This window comes from Cydia amplana, chromosome 21 (assembly GCF_948474715.1).
Source record: "Cydia amplana chromosome 21, ilCydAmpl1.1, whole genome shotgun sequence".
Classification (NCBI taxonomy): Eukaryota; Metazoa; Arthropoda; class Insecta; order Lepidoptera; family Tortricidae; genus Cydia; species Cydia amplana.
The window spans coordinates 1,733,490-1,747,115 of NC_086089.1; the positions used below are offsets into that span (position 1 = coordinate 1,733,490).

The following is a 13,626-nucleotide window of genomic DNA, read 5'->3' on the forward strand; positions in this document are numbered from 1 at the left end:
ACCTATAGGTCCTCTGGTTTCAATTCATATGCCTACAACAGTCGTTATGGCACATGGAAGCTCTGATTGGGCATTTCATGAACAATAATACTTTCCCGTTTCCTGATTTTTCAAGAAAATATACTTTTAATTATTTATTACAAAACATTCATAACAATAGACTACTTAATCATGATCAACCAGGTATCATACACTAATTTATTTCTCTCTAGACATTAAGTTACCCGCAGTAAAGGCTCGTGTATCGCATATCTCATGCGCAGCGTAGATTTATTTCCGTCTAAAGTGATCTATGCCTATGAACGCTACCCATCATCTTCACTTCACCATACGTCAAAGTCAGCTATTGAGAGCCGGCAATGCGAAATTCAAGATCGTGAAAACCATATAGAGCATTGACCTTTTCTAACTTTACTTCAATTTGTTTAATTGAGCGTTTATTTTATTTTTATGTATTGTGAATTTTTTTGCCACTTTTGTGTTATTTCTAGTCAGGATCGCGAGCCCTTTTCATCCTTATAGGAGAAAAAAAGTGTCCTAAAATTTCCATACGTTTTTCAATCTTTCCTTTTTGTTACCACCATACAAAGTATATGGGGAAATGGTAACACAATAGGAAAAAACTCTGGGACATTTTTTTACCCTATTAGAATCGAAAGAGCTCGTGATTCTGAGTAGAAATAACACAAAAGTGGCAAAAAAGGTCACAATAAATAAAAATGGCAAAAAATAAAAGAAACGCTCAATTATGAGTCGTATACTTCCTTTGAAACTATTTTAGTAGGCACCGACTACCTTTGTTTCAATGTAATAAGCTTGGTTATTTTCTGTGGAACATATTAAAACCCCAGTTTAACCGTTAAATTGAGCCACATTATCTTTGAAGGTCTTTTTGCATTTTTTTCTGAAATAGTATCATTATATTGAGCTCCGATGTTGTGTTCGAAGCATTCAGTTGTGGCGTTCTCCGAGGTGCAATTTATAGTCAGAGCAAGTACTTACCTAATTCTTAAGAAGTACCTAACAGCGGTATTTGAAGTCTACGGGTCAAAACCGCATTATATTGATAAAAACTGCAAAATCAGCTGGTTTTTTCCATCGGCATCGCCAATTTCTCAGCAATTTTCCTTATCTAAATTGGTTAATATTATAAATCCCTAAGAACTTCTTAGAAGTAAAACAAAACTCATTATAGAAAATAATTTATACCGCAGTAAACACCTACCAATCATCCTCACTATACGTCAAAGTCAGCCATTATACTCTGCTGAAACAAGTAAAACAAAACTCGAGATCGTGACACCCCTATTGAGTCCCGTCGCTTCACCCCGGGCACTGCCCCTGCGCAATGCCAACATCATTGTGCATTCTTTCAAGACTATACTGCATTGAATTAAGATTTATTATCGCTCAAACCGGTTTCTGAGGAACAATTTTCCGAGCTATGCATTTTGTTAAGCTCATTTTACAGTTTGCGCAGACCTTATTCCGATGGAGTTACATTTGTTTTGGTTAATTTTGCGAATATTGTCGTGCCAAGATCTGGCCTGTTGCTATGGGTTGTCGATAAACAGAATAGCACAACAGCGCTTTTTTTTTCATTGCATAAATCGACTTGGCAAATGCATTAAGTATTGCGCAGATAATTCTTTAGTTTTGTTTTAATATGTAGTAAGACATTTTAAGCAGCAACCTTCTCTGTAGACCTCACAGCATCAGTAACGCATGAATTTTTTCCCAATTGTTTCATCAAAATGAAAAATTTTAATTGGTAAAAATTACATGGAACATCGCTCGACATGCTCTGGGCCGATTTTTTATTTTTTTATCTTAAAACCTTAAACTAATCCAGACTCCTCCACAACACGAATTTTAGGTCTTGGGGCTTATTGTAATTGCATGTTATGACATGCACTATGGTCATAATTAATTTTTATGGCATCTCAAACTGTTTTGTGAATTCTGTTTTTTCTATTATCTATTATGTAGTCTGCAAGTGCACAGAAGAATGCGCTCATACGAGTACGACTTGTAAGAATGTGCGCTTTGCTTCCTGTCTGGGTATTCCCTTAACGCTAAACCATGGGAGTTTATAAAAGTTAAGCTCGGCTGGTTTTTATCTGCTGCAAACAAGGTTTAATCGTTTATAGGAACCATATTGCATCAGAGTCATGACCAGTTCGGAAAAGCGACCAGTTACGGAAAACGACGAGTTTAAAAACTGGTGAATCATATTATAGACGAGTTTCACAAAGGAGGAGTTGGAAAAAATATGGAGAGTTAGAACATAGAACGAATTCTACCATAATTCATAATTATATACAAGAAATATGCAAACGTAAATCTTCATATTAAAGCGAGAAAAGTTTGTTGTGAAAAAAATAAACGCAAGTGTTTCAACTAATAACCAAGTAATCAGAAACCAAGTAACTTTATTTAGATGTCGTAAAAAGCTACTAATGGTCCTAATAAAATTGTTTTAGTGCCAGTCTGCTAATAGGTCGGCATATCGCAGAATAAAGATTAGCATTATTATAGTTGCGTTAAATTGAGTAAAGATAAAATGAACTTTATTGATTTAGATCGAGTGTGGTTACTGTCGTAAAAGTAAATGTCAATGTTGAAAGATGTGTCCTTATTAGGTGCCATACAAATTCATATAATTATGTAAGTATCTCAGTAGATAAAAGGATAGAACAACAGACATCAACGAGCTTCCTATTCGTTAAAAATAAGCTCGTTGAAGTCTTTTGTTCTATCCTTTTATCGTCAAGCTCAAACCGTTTCAATTTAACCATAGAGCGTGCACAATAAACAGACATACTTACAGTCAGCAGCAGAAGTTGCTAAGCGGGCCAGGTGCTCAAAATGATCTTGACGTGACTTTATTGTTAAGAGAATAAGAACGTGTCAAGGTAATTTTGAACAGCTCGCCCGCTTAGCAACTTCTGCTGCTGTAGGTACATACTCCGAAAACAATCCAAGTAATTCTTTTACCGGCGTTGCCACAAACATGAAGAGCTAATTAATCGATATAATTAAGTTAAGGTCTCCCAGATGTTATCTATTAAACTAGAAGCACTTCATACTCTGGCAACGCTTACGCTATTGCAACGATTGTATTGACAGATGGCATCCGAATGTCACCGTAATGATGATTATCAAGTGTTAAGGGCCACCCCACATCTAGCGTCTTTTGAGCGTCGGCGTCTCGTCGGCGTCTACAACTCTATGGCCGCTGCTCGACGCAATGCCGACGCAACGTCGACGCAACGTCATTTTCCATAGCGCTGACCGACGCCGACGCCCGAAAGACGCTAGATGTGGGGTGGCCCTAAAAGCAAGATGGTAAACAAGGATATCATGAAATGTTAGGAACTCACGTTGCCCTGCGGGTCGATGAGCTGCGCGTACTTGGGCGCCTTGGCCTTGCTCCCGTCCGCGAACACGCCGGCCAGCCGCAGCGGCGTGCCCGGCCGCGCCGCCGCCCGCTCGTACTGCGCGCCCACGCGCCCGCTGTCTGAGGACAATAGCAAACCATCAGTGTACGAACATAGGTGGAAGCTAGAAAAGACAGAAGAAGGAGGCGCCCAGGATACCTTGCACAGGCACTAGTTGGGTCAAGAGCCGCTTCGTTGTGCAAGATTATTGGAGACCACGGTGTCAAACAAAATTTACAGAAGCATCGGAATACTAAGCACAGGGAAGTGAGAAGGCCAAAACGTGCTTACGAATCCTCTTACCTGGCTTGTTTCTTGTGTGATAGTATGCACCTGAAGGTTGCCTACACACTACCATTTGAAGCCTACTCCGACATCTCATATTAGAGAATTTAAAAAAATACTTCCACTAGCACTCGTAACTTTCGATTGGATGTTGGCCAACCAGAATAATCAGCAACATTGGGCTGGGAATTGTGATTACGCTTAAGACGTATCTTTTATGCTGTAGATGATCACTCTTATGACGTACCACCAGTCGTACTGACAATACCAGGACATCAGTAAACAGAAGAGTTACCTGAGGCAGGCCGGGCGCGGTAGGCGGAGAGCGCGCGGGGGGAGACGAGCGCGAAGGCGCGCGCGCGCAGCAGCGCCGCCACGGAGCCGCGCGGAGCGGCCAGCGCGCCGCCGCGGCATCCGCACGCTGAGAACCAGCCTGCAAGAGAAAAAGTCTGTTATGGTATGTTTTTATTAGCTCATTTTATTTAGCATGTAATTTTCGTTGAATTTATGAAGCAAATTTTCCCGTTTCAAATTCTATAGAATGCAGTTACCGTTCGTCAATCCTATTGTCCACTGATCCTAGTATCCATGTTCGATAATACCTATTGTGGTTCTGCTGTTTGGTAGATCAGCCGTAGTCCGAGCTAAACTGCTGGAACAGGATAGGATCATACTCAATGCGTGGCGTGATCTTACTATAAAATCCACTTTACCAGCCATTAAGTCCACTTTACGGTCCATAAAGTTTATTAAAGTGCCTGCACTTTGCAAATTTCACACATTGTTAAACCGTTTTACTACTCTCATGCAATTTACTTACAGAATGACATTACCTTAAAAGCCGAGCCGATAAAAAGAGACAGCCCTAACCGACTTGTCAGCTAACTAATCCTGCAAAAACCAGCGACCATAACGACTTTCACAGCGTCATTTGTTATTTTCAACCTTGCGTCTCATTTATAAAACGTAATTTCCTTCGACAGTGACCTTTGACTTGGCCTGGGCTAGACGAAACCCTTCGATAGCTGATGTAATTAAGTAAAGGTCGGTGTGTTAACCCTTTCGTTTTTATTGTTTCTGATCAAGAACAGGTCTTTAAGAAAGCTTAAAAACGAAAGGGTTAACACACCGACCTTTACTTAATTACATCAGCTATCGAAGGGTTTTAAAGAAAAAATGGATGGAGGTAGATTAATTGACGATGTGGATAGATAGGCCATGTAAGGCATTTTACAAAAACACAAAATTAAACAACAAAGTATGGTAACGTCATTTTGCCTTGTTTGTTTGTACATATTTACCACTTGCCTTTTAAAGTATAATATTATTATGTGCTTCTCTTATACCTATGTATTTTACTTTTTTTGCCATGCGCCAAAAAGGAACTTATACCTAAGTATAATAAGTAAAATTATCTCGAAAACAATTCTCTTATAAAAAGTAGGTACCGTTTTCCTTACCTTATAAGTACATATAAACAGTAACCAAAATTGTAAAATAACCAAATGTTTGCAGGTCAATGTGAACCAGACTATGCAAATGGTCTGCCACATTTATTTCGTTGAAACATATTTATGTCGGCACTCGCCCGACACCTCGCACGACACTCGCGACAGCCGACATCAATGGCTCTCAATTGTTATTCAATGCCGACGTTTGCAATGTAGATTGCTGCGTGTATTGCTTGCGAATGACGGCGCGCGGATAATCTATATATATAAATGCAAGTGTCCTGACTGACTGACTGACTGACTGACTGACTGATTCATCAACGCAGAGCCGAAACTACAAAAGCTAGAAAGTTGAAATTTGGACACGAGGTTGCATTTGTAAAGTGTACAAGAGATAAGAAGCGATTTTGAAAAATTCAACCCCTAAGGGGGTTAAAAAGGGGATGAAAGGTTGTATGGGGTTCAAGTTTTAGTTTAAGCTAGGAATTTGAAACTTTGTGGAAATGTATTATATTAAAAAACAAGAAAACTAATTTCAGCGTTTTCGAAAATTCATCCCCCAAGGTGGTGAAAAAGGGGTTGAAAGTTTGTATGGAGATCAAATATTTTTGTGAGTGTGGGACTTGAAACTTTGTATATGGGTATATTATTATAAGACAGGAAAAGTAATTTCAGCGTTTTTAAAAATTCATCCCCTAACAGGGTTAAAAAGGGGTTGAAAGTTTGAATCCATTACAAATGCGTTGAAACTTCTTAGAAAGGCATAATAGCCGATTACAAAACAAAGTAATTGCGACGTTTTAGGAAATTCAACCCCTAAGGGGGTAAAAAAGGGGATGAAACTTTGTCTTGGGGTGCAAATTTTATTTTAAGCTAGGACCTTGAAACTTTGCGAAAAGGTATTAAATTAAAAAACAAGAAAACTAATTTCAGCGTTTTTAAAAATTCATCCCCCAAGGTGGTGAAAAAGGGGTTGAAAGTTTGTACGGAGATCAAATATTATTGAGGGTGCGGGACTTGAGTCTTTGTATAAAGCCATACTATTAAAACTCAAGAAAAGTAATTTCAGCGTTTTTAAAAATTAATCCCTTAAAAGGGTTAAAAAGGGGATGAAAGGTTGTATGGGGTTCAAGATTTATTTTAAGCTAGGAATTTGAAACTTTGTGAAAATATATTATATAAAAAAATAAGAAAACTTATTTCAGCGTTTTCGAAAATTCATCCCCCAAGGTGGTGAAAAAGGGGTTGAATGTTTGTATGGAGATCAAATATTTTTGTGAGTGTGGGACTTGAATCTTTGTATAAAGCCGTATTATTAGAACTCAAGAAAAATAATTTCAGCGTTTTTAAAAATTCATCCCCTAAGGTGGTTAAAAAGGGGTTGAAAGTTTGTATGGAGATCAAATATTTTTGAAAGTGCGGAACTTGAATCTTTGTATAAAGCCGTATTATTAGAACTCAAGAAAAATAATTTCAGCGTTTTTAAAAATTCACCCACCAAGGTGGTGAAAAAGGGGTTGAAAGTTTGTATGGAGATCAAATATTTTTGAACGTGCGGGACTTGAATCTTTGTATAAAGCCGTATTATTAGAACTCAAGAAAAATAATTTCAGCGTTTTTAAAAATTCATCCCCTAAGGTGGTTAAAAAGGGGTTGAAAGTTTGTATGGAGATCAAATATTTTTAAAAGTGCGGGACTTGAATCTTTGTATAAAGCCATATTATTAGAACTCAAGAAAAATAATTTCAGCGTTTTTAAAAATTCATCCCTCAAGGTGGTGAAAAAGGGGTTGAAAGTTTGTATGGAGATCAAATGTTTTTAAGAGTGCGGGACTTGAATCTTTGTATAAAGTCTTATTATTAGAATTCAAGAAAAATAATTACAGCATTTTTAAAAATTCATCCCCCAAGGTGGTGAAAAAGGGGTTGAAAGTTTGTATGCAGATCAAATATTTTTGAGAGTGCGGGACTTGAATCTTTGTATAAAGCCATATTATTAGAACTTAAGAAAAGTAATTTCAGCGTTTGTTTTTAAATTCGTCCCTTTAAGGGTTAAAGTTAAAAAGGGGTTGAAAGATTGTTTAAATTTTATTTTAAGCTAGGAACTTCAAGCTTCGTAAATAGGTAGTTACGTAGTAGGTTTTATTAAATAGTGGACTTGAAAATCTTCTGGGGGTTGAGAGGGATTACTTATTATCGAGAACAATTTTATTCAGTTTGGGGCTTGAAACTTCGTAGCCAGGTTGTGAAAGACAAATCTAATAATTAAGTTGTATAATACTTAACAAATGATTAACCGTCCCTACTGCTATCTTTTGCTGCATAATGTTCTAAGCTAATGTAGAATATATAACCACCAATATACAAATCCACGCGTACGAAGTCGCGGGCAACAGCTAGTCTATATATATAAATGCAAGTGTCCTGACTGACTGACTGACTGACTGACTGACTGACTGATTCATCAACGCAGAGCCGAAACTACAAAAGCTAGAAAGTTGAAATTTGGACACGAGGTTGCATTTGTAAAGTGTACAAGAGATAAGAAGCGATTTTGAAAAATTCAACCCCTAAGGGGGTTAAAAAGGGGATGAAAGGTTGTATGGGGTTCAAGTTTTAGTTTAAGCTAGGAATTTGAAACTTTGTAAAAATATATTATATTAAAAAACAAGAAAACTAATTTCAGCGTTTTCGAAAATTCATCCCCCAAGGTGGTGAAAAAGGGGTTGAAAGTTTGTATGGAGATCAAATATTTTTGTGAGTGTGGGACTTGAAACTTTGTATATGGGTATATTATTATAAGACAGGAAAAGTAATTTCAGCGTTTTTGAAAATTCATCCCCTAACAGGGTTAAAAAGGGGTTGAAAGTTTGAATCCATTACAAATGCGTTGAAACTTCTTAGAAAGGCATAATAGCCGATTACAAAACAAAGTAATTGCGACGTTTTAGGAAATTCAACTCCTAAGGGGGTAAAAAAGGGGATGAAACTTTGTCTTGGGGTGCAAATTTTATTTTAAGCTAGGACCTTGAAACTTTGCATAAAGGTATTAAATTAAAAAACAAGAAAACTAATTTCAGCGTTTTTAAAAATTCATCCCCCGAGGTGGTGAAAAAGGGGTTGAAAGTTTGTACGGAGATCAAATATTATTGAGGGTGCGGGACTTGAGTCTTTGTATAAAGCCATATTATTAGAACTCAAGAAAAGTAATTTCAGCGTTTTTAAAATTCATCCCTTAAAAGGGTTAAAAAGGGGATGAAAGGTTGTATGGGGTTCAAGATTTATTTTAAGCTAGGAATTTGAAACTTTGTGAAAATATATTATATAAAAAAATAAGAAAACTAATTTCAGTGTTTTCGAAAATTCATCCCCCAAGGTGGTGAAAAAGGGGTTGAATGTTTGTACGGAGATCAAATATTTTTGTGAGTGTGGGACTTGAAACTTTGCATATGGGTATATTATTATAAGACAGGAAAAGTAATTTCAGCGTTTTTGAAACTTAATCCCCTAACAGGGTTAAAAAGGGGTTGAAAGTTTGAATCCATTACAAATGCTTTGAAACTTCTTAGAAAGGCATAATAGCCGATTACAAAATAAAGTAATTGCGACGTTTTAGGAAATTCAACCCCTAAGGGGGTAAAAAAGGGGATGATCTTTGTCTTGGGGTGCAAATTTTATTTTAAGCTAGGACCTTGAAACTTTGCAAAAAGGTATTAAATTAAAAAACAAGAAAACTAATTTCAGCGTTTTTAAAAATTCATTCGCCGAGGTGGTGAAAAAGGGGTTGAAAGTTTGTACGGAGATCAAATATTATTGAGAGTTGAGTCTTTGTATAAAGCCATATTATTAGAACTCAAGAAAAGTAATTTCAGCGTTTTCAAAGATTCATCCCTTAAAATGGTTAAAAAGGGGTTAAAAGATTGTATAGGGTTTAAACTTTATTTTAAGCTACGAATTTGTAACTTCGTAAAAAGTTATTTCATTAAAAGAGAAGAAAACTATTGCCAGCGTTTTTCAAAATTCAACATTTAAGGTGGTGAAAAGGGGGTTGAAAATTTGTATGGAGGTCAACATTTTTTGTAAGTACAGGACTTGAATCTTTGTATAATGACATATTATTAGAATACGAGAAAAGTAATTTCAGCGTTTTTAAAAATTCATCCCCTATAAACCCTTTTCAACCCCTTTTAGACCACCAAAAGGGGTTGAAAGTTAGTATAGGGTTCAAATTTTATTTAAAGCTAGGAACTTGAAACTTCGTAAAAAGTTATTTTATTAAAAAAACAAAAAACCTATTCAGCGTTTTTAAAAATTCATCCTCCGAGGAGGTGAAAAAGGGGTTGAAAGTTTGTATGGAGATCAAATATTTTTGAGAGTGCGGGACTTAAATCTTTGTATAAAGCCATATTATTAGAACACAAGAAAACTAATTTCAGCGTTTTTAAAAATTCATCCCATAACAGGGTTAAAAAGGGGTTGAAAGATTGTATAGGTTATAATTTTATTTAAAGCTAGGAACTTGAAGTTTCGTAAAAAAATATTTTATTAAGAGAAAAGAAAACTAATTTCAGAGTCTTTGATAATTCATCCCCCAAGGTGGTGAAGGGGGTCGAAAATTTGTATGGACCCCAATTATATACTTGAGTGCGGGACTTGAATCGTTGTATAAAGGCATATTATTACAATACAAGAAAAGTAATTTCAGCTTTTTTAAAAATTCATCCCCTAAAAGTTTAAACAGGGGTTGAGAGTTGGTAGAGGGTTCAAATTTTATTTAAAGCTAGGAACTTCAAACTTCGTAAATAGGTAGTTAGGTAGTAGGTTTTATTAAATAGTGGACTTGAAAATCTTCTGGGGGTTGAGAGAGAGATTATATCGAGAACAATTTTATTCAGTTAGGGGCTTGAAACTTCGTAGCCAGGTTGTGAAAGACAAATCTCATGCGTTGTATAATAATTAACAAATGATTAACCGTCCCTACTGCTATCTTTTGCTGCATAATGTTTTAAGCTAATGTAGAATTTATAACCACCAATAAGTACGTAACAATAAGTACGTGTAAGTACGTAAGAAGCAATCTAAGCTCTTATAAAACCCGTGAGCAGCAGTCGGGTAGAAGCACGCGCGGAGGAAGTCTCATTCTGGTACCGGGCCATACTACCGCTAAAGCTAAGAAATCCCTTGGTGTTTTAGGCGTCAGACTGTTCAACACGTTACCTGCTGAAATCAGAGATGTCCTTAGTGATGTCACATTTACTAGAAAGATTAAAAAAATGTTATTGGAGATGGCCTGCTACACGATCGACGAATTCTTCGACAGGGTGTCATTGATCCATACACACAATGTGAAAGTCTAAATCACTGTTTCGATGGGACCATGATGGGACATTACTTTCACTGTAAATGTTATTTTTAATTTAGATATTTTAATATGGATTATTAGAAAGCCTTAATGTAACTATTTAAAATTATTTAACGAAACATGGATTTATTTTAGTTTTAAGTTTATAATTATGATCGACACGACATATGTATTTCTGTTCTGCTTTTATTTGTTGTTAAGTATGTTTACATTTAGTGAAATGTAATTTTATTTTATGTACTTACTCCTAACATGTAATTAACGTTATCAATAAAATATGAATATGAATATGATTATGAATATACAAATCCACGCGTACGAAGTCGCGGGCAACAGCTAGTAAGAAATAATTGACTGGGACTGCAGTTAATCTGCATGCATTTGCTTAGATTAGATGAACAAGTTAAGCTTGCTTCTTGTACTTAATAACTTGTCGAAGATTATAACTACAATTTCAAGATTTGAAATACATATGCTAGTAGCTCCGTGAGCTGCAGACCTCGCGATAAGCTTAGGAAATGTAAAATTGAAAAATTAAATACTAAATTCGTTTTGTCATTATCACAATGAACTCACAATGGTCCAATAAACACGTTGGTGCTTAATTTATAATGTCCTGCTGTGTGTTATGTAATACAGCATATAAAAAATAACTACTTTAATCCATAACAAAAAGTTGGTCGTGCCGGGGTCCCGAATCTACCCCGGATCGCATCGGCGGGATGCGTCCGCTCTCGCGTCATAACGCGGTTGTTCCCCCCGACACTCTCACTGCGCAGACTAATAAAATTCTGTTACAATAAACCTTACAGATTTTATTTTTAGCCTCTATAAAACCACAGGATATGAAAATAAACGGACCTCTATCTAAGCAGGAAAGTTCATGCTAAATCGTTCATTTGCACCCTGTCTCATATTTTCAGGATTCGTAGATCATTTGCATGTTATATTTAATGTGATAGGTTCCTTTCGTAGGTATGCCTTGTCCCGTATAGGTACGTCCCACACAATTTGGACTGTAAGTATTTTACAATTACAAGGTTATTCATTCAGTAGCAAATTTTTGACAAAGGCATAAGTGCTAAGTGGAACGTAACTTGTTAAGCTTGAAGAACGCGACATTGTAAACTAGGTACGTTGGTTTTGCTTCCAAACTCGATAACTTATTGTTCTGAAAAAGTGACCAGGTCCTATCGACAAATTCTTCTCAAACGTGAAAATTAGACGTATTGCAAATCATGTAAAATACCATCCAAATCTTCCATCTAACATAAACCGACTTCATTATTTCGTTTTTAAATTGTCAAACATGCTAATCTCAGTTTTATTTTAAAAATTCCATAAATCCCTCAGCTCTCTGTCTTGTACCCTACTCTATGCCAAGGATCGTTCAACGTCTCAGGCAATTTTATGGTAAAAATAAAAAAAAACCGGTCAAGTGCGAGTCGGACTCGCCCATGAAGGGTTCCGTATTTAGGGGATTTATGACGTATTAAAAAAAAACTACTTACTAGATCTCGTTCAAACCAATTTTCGGTGGAAGTTTTCATGATAAAGTACATCATATATATTTTTTTGTTTTATCATTCTCTTATTTTAGAAGTTACAGGGGGGGGGGGGGCACACATTTTACCACTTTGGAAGTGTCTCTCGCGCAAACTATTCAGTTTAGAAAAAAATGTTATTAGAAACCTCAATATAATTTTTGAAGACCTATCCATAGATACCCCACACGTATTGGTTTGATGAAAAAGAAATTTTTGAGTTTCAGTTCTAAGTATGGGGAACCCCCAAAATTTATTGTTTTTAGGGTTCCGTAGCCAAATGGCAAAAAACGGAACCCTTATAGATTCGTCATGTCTGTCTGTCTGTCTGTCTGTCCGTCTGTCCGTCTGTCCGTGTGTCTGTCCGTCCGTATGTCACAGCCACTTTTCTCCGAAACTATAAGAACTATACTGTTGAAACTTGGTAAGTAGATGTATTCTGTGAACCGCATTAAGATTTTCACACAAAAATAGAAAAAAAACAATAAATTTTTGGGGTTCCCCATACTTCGAACTGAAACTTAAAAAAAATTTTTTCATCAAACCTATACGTATGGGGTATCTATGGATAGGTCTTCAAAAATGATATTGAGGTTTCTAATATCATTTTTTTCTAAACTGAATAGTTTGCGCGAGAGACACTTCCAAAGTGGTAAAATGTGTGTCCCCCCCCCCCCTGTAACTTCTATAATAAGAGAATGATAAAAGTAAAAAAAAATATGTGATGTGCATTACCATGCAAACTTCCACCGAAAATTGGTTTGAACGAGATCTAGTAAGTAGTTTTTTTTATACGTCATAAATCGCCTAAATACGGAACCCTTCATGGGCGAGTCCGACTCGCACTTGGCCGCTTTTTTACTATTTTTGTGTTAAAATCTTAATACGGTTCACAGAATACATCTACTTACCAAGTTTCAACATTATAGTTCTTATAGTTTCGGAAAAAAGTGGCTGTGACATACGGACGGACAGACGGACAGACAGACATGACGAATCCATAAGGGTTCCGTTTTTTGCCATTTGACTACGGAACCCTAAAAACGTGCGCGCACCGACCTTCCCAAGGTCGTCCACTCGCGCGCCGGGACCCGGGCGGGATGTTAATGGGAGGTTGAAACTCGCTGTCGAGTTTAAGGCACTTTTTTGATCGTCCTCGCACGTAGGCAGTACAATGGCTGTTTAGAAAACATAAAGTTACGTTTTTGTGGAGGTATTGTATTGTAATATAACAGACTCTGAAACTGTAAACAACTGTCTTCATGCGCGACACAATCTTCAAACCGTTGCATTTTAAATATTTATAAATAAGTTTTTGGCACAAATTTAATTTTTGGTACAAGCTTTTATCGCTCACTGTACTTTTCTTACGACAGACAACTAATACTCATCGAGACAATTCTAAAAACCCCTAACACAATTAGGTTGAGTTGTTTCATCACAGAGTTCCTATGGCCACCTCCTGTCTCCATCATCAGATCAGTTCGACAGTACCATATTATTGTATTGTCATCAGAACTACATACAGCTGCCAATTTTCATGAC

The 13,626-nt window shown here is 36.6% G+C and overlaps 1 protein-coding gene across 1 annotated transcript in view; it reads right to left on the reverse strand.

The window, feature by feature from the left end:
• The window catches only part of LOC134658019 (uncharacterized), a 165,456-nt gene that overhangs the window by 9,842 nt on the left and 141,988 nt on the right, over positions 1-13,626 (reverse strand). The window contains exons 3-4 of the mRNA XM_063513616.1: positions 4,021-4,158; positions 3,384-3,520 (exon numbers count right to left, since the gene is read on the reverse strand). Of these exons, the coding sequence (XP_063369686.1) occupies positions 3,384-3,520; positions 4,021-4,158 (275 nt within the window). The remainder of the gene's footprint in view (positions 1-3,383; positions 3,521-4,020; positions 4,159-13,626) is intronic.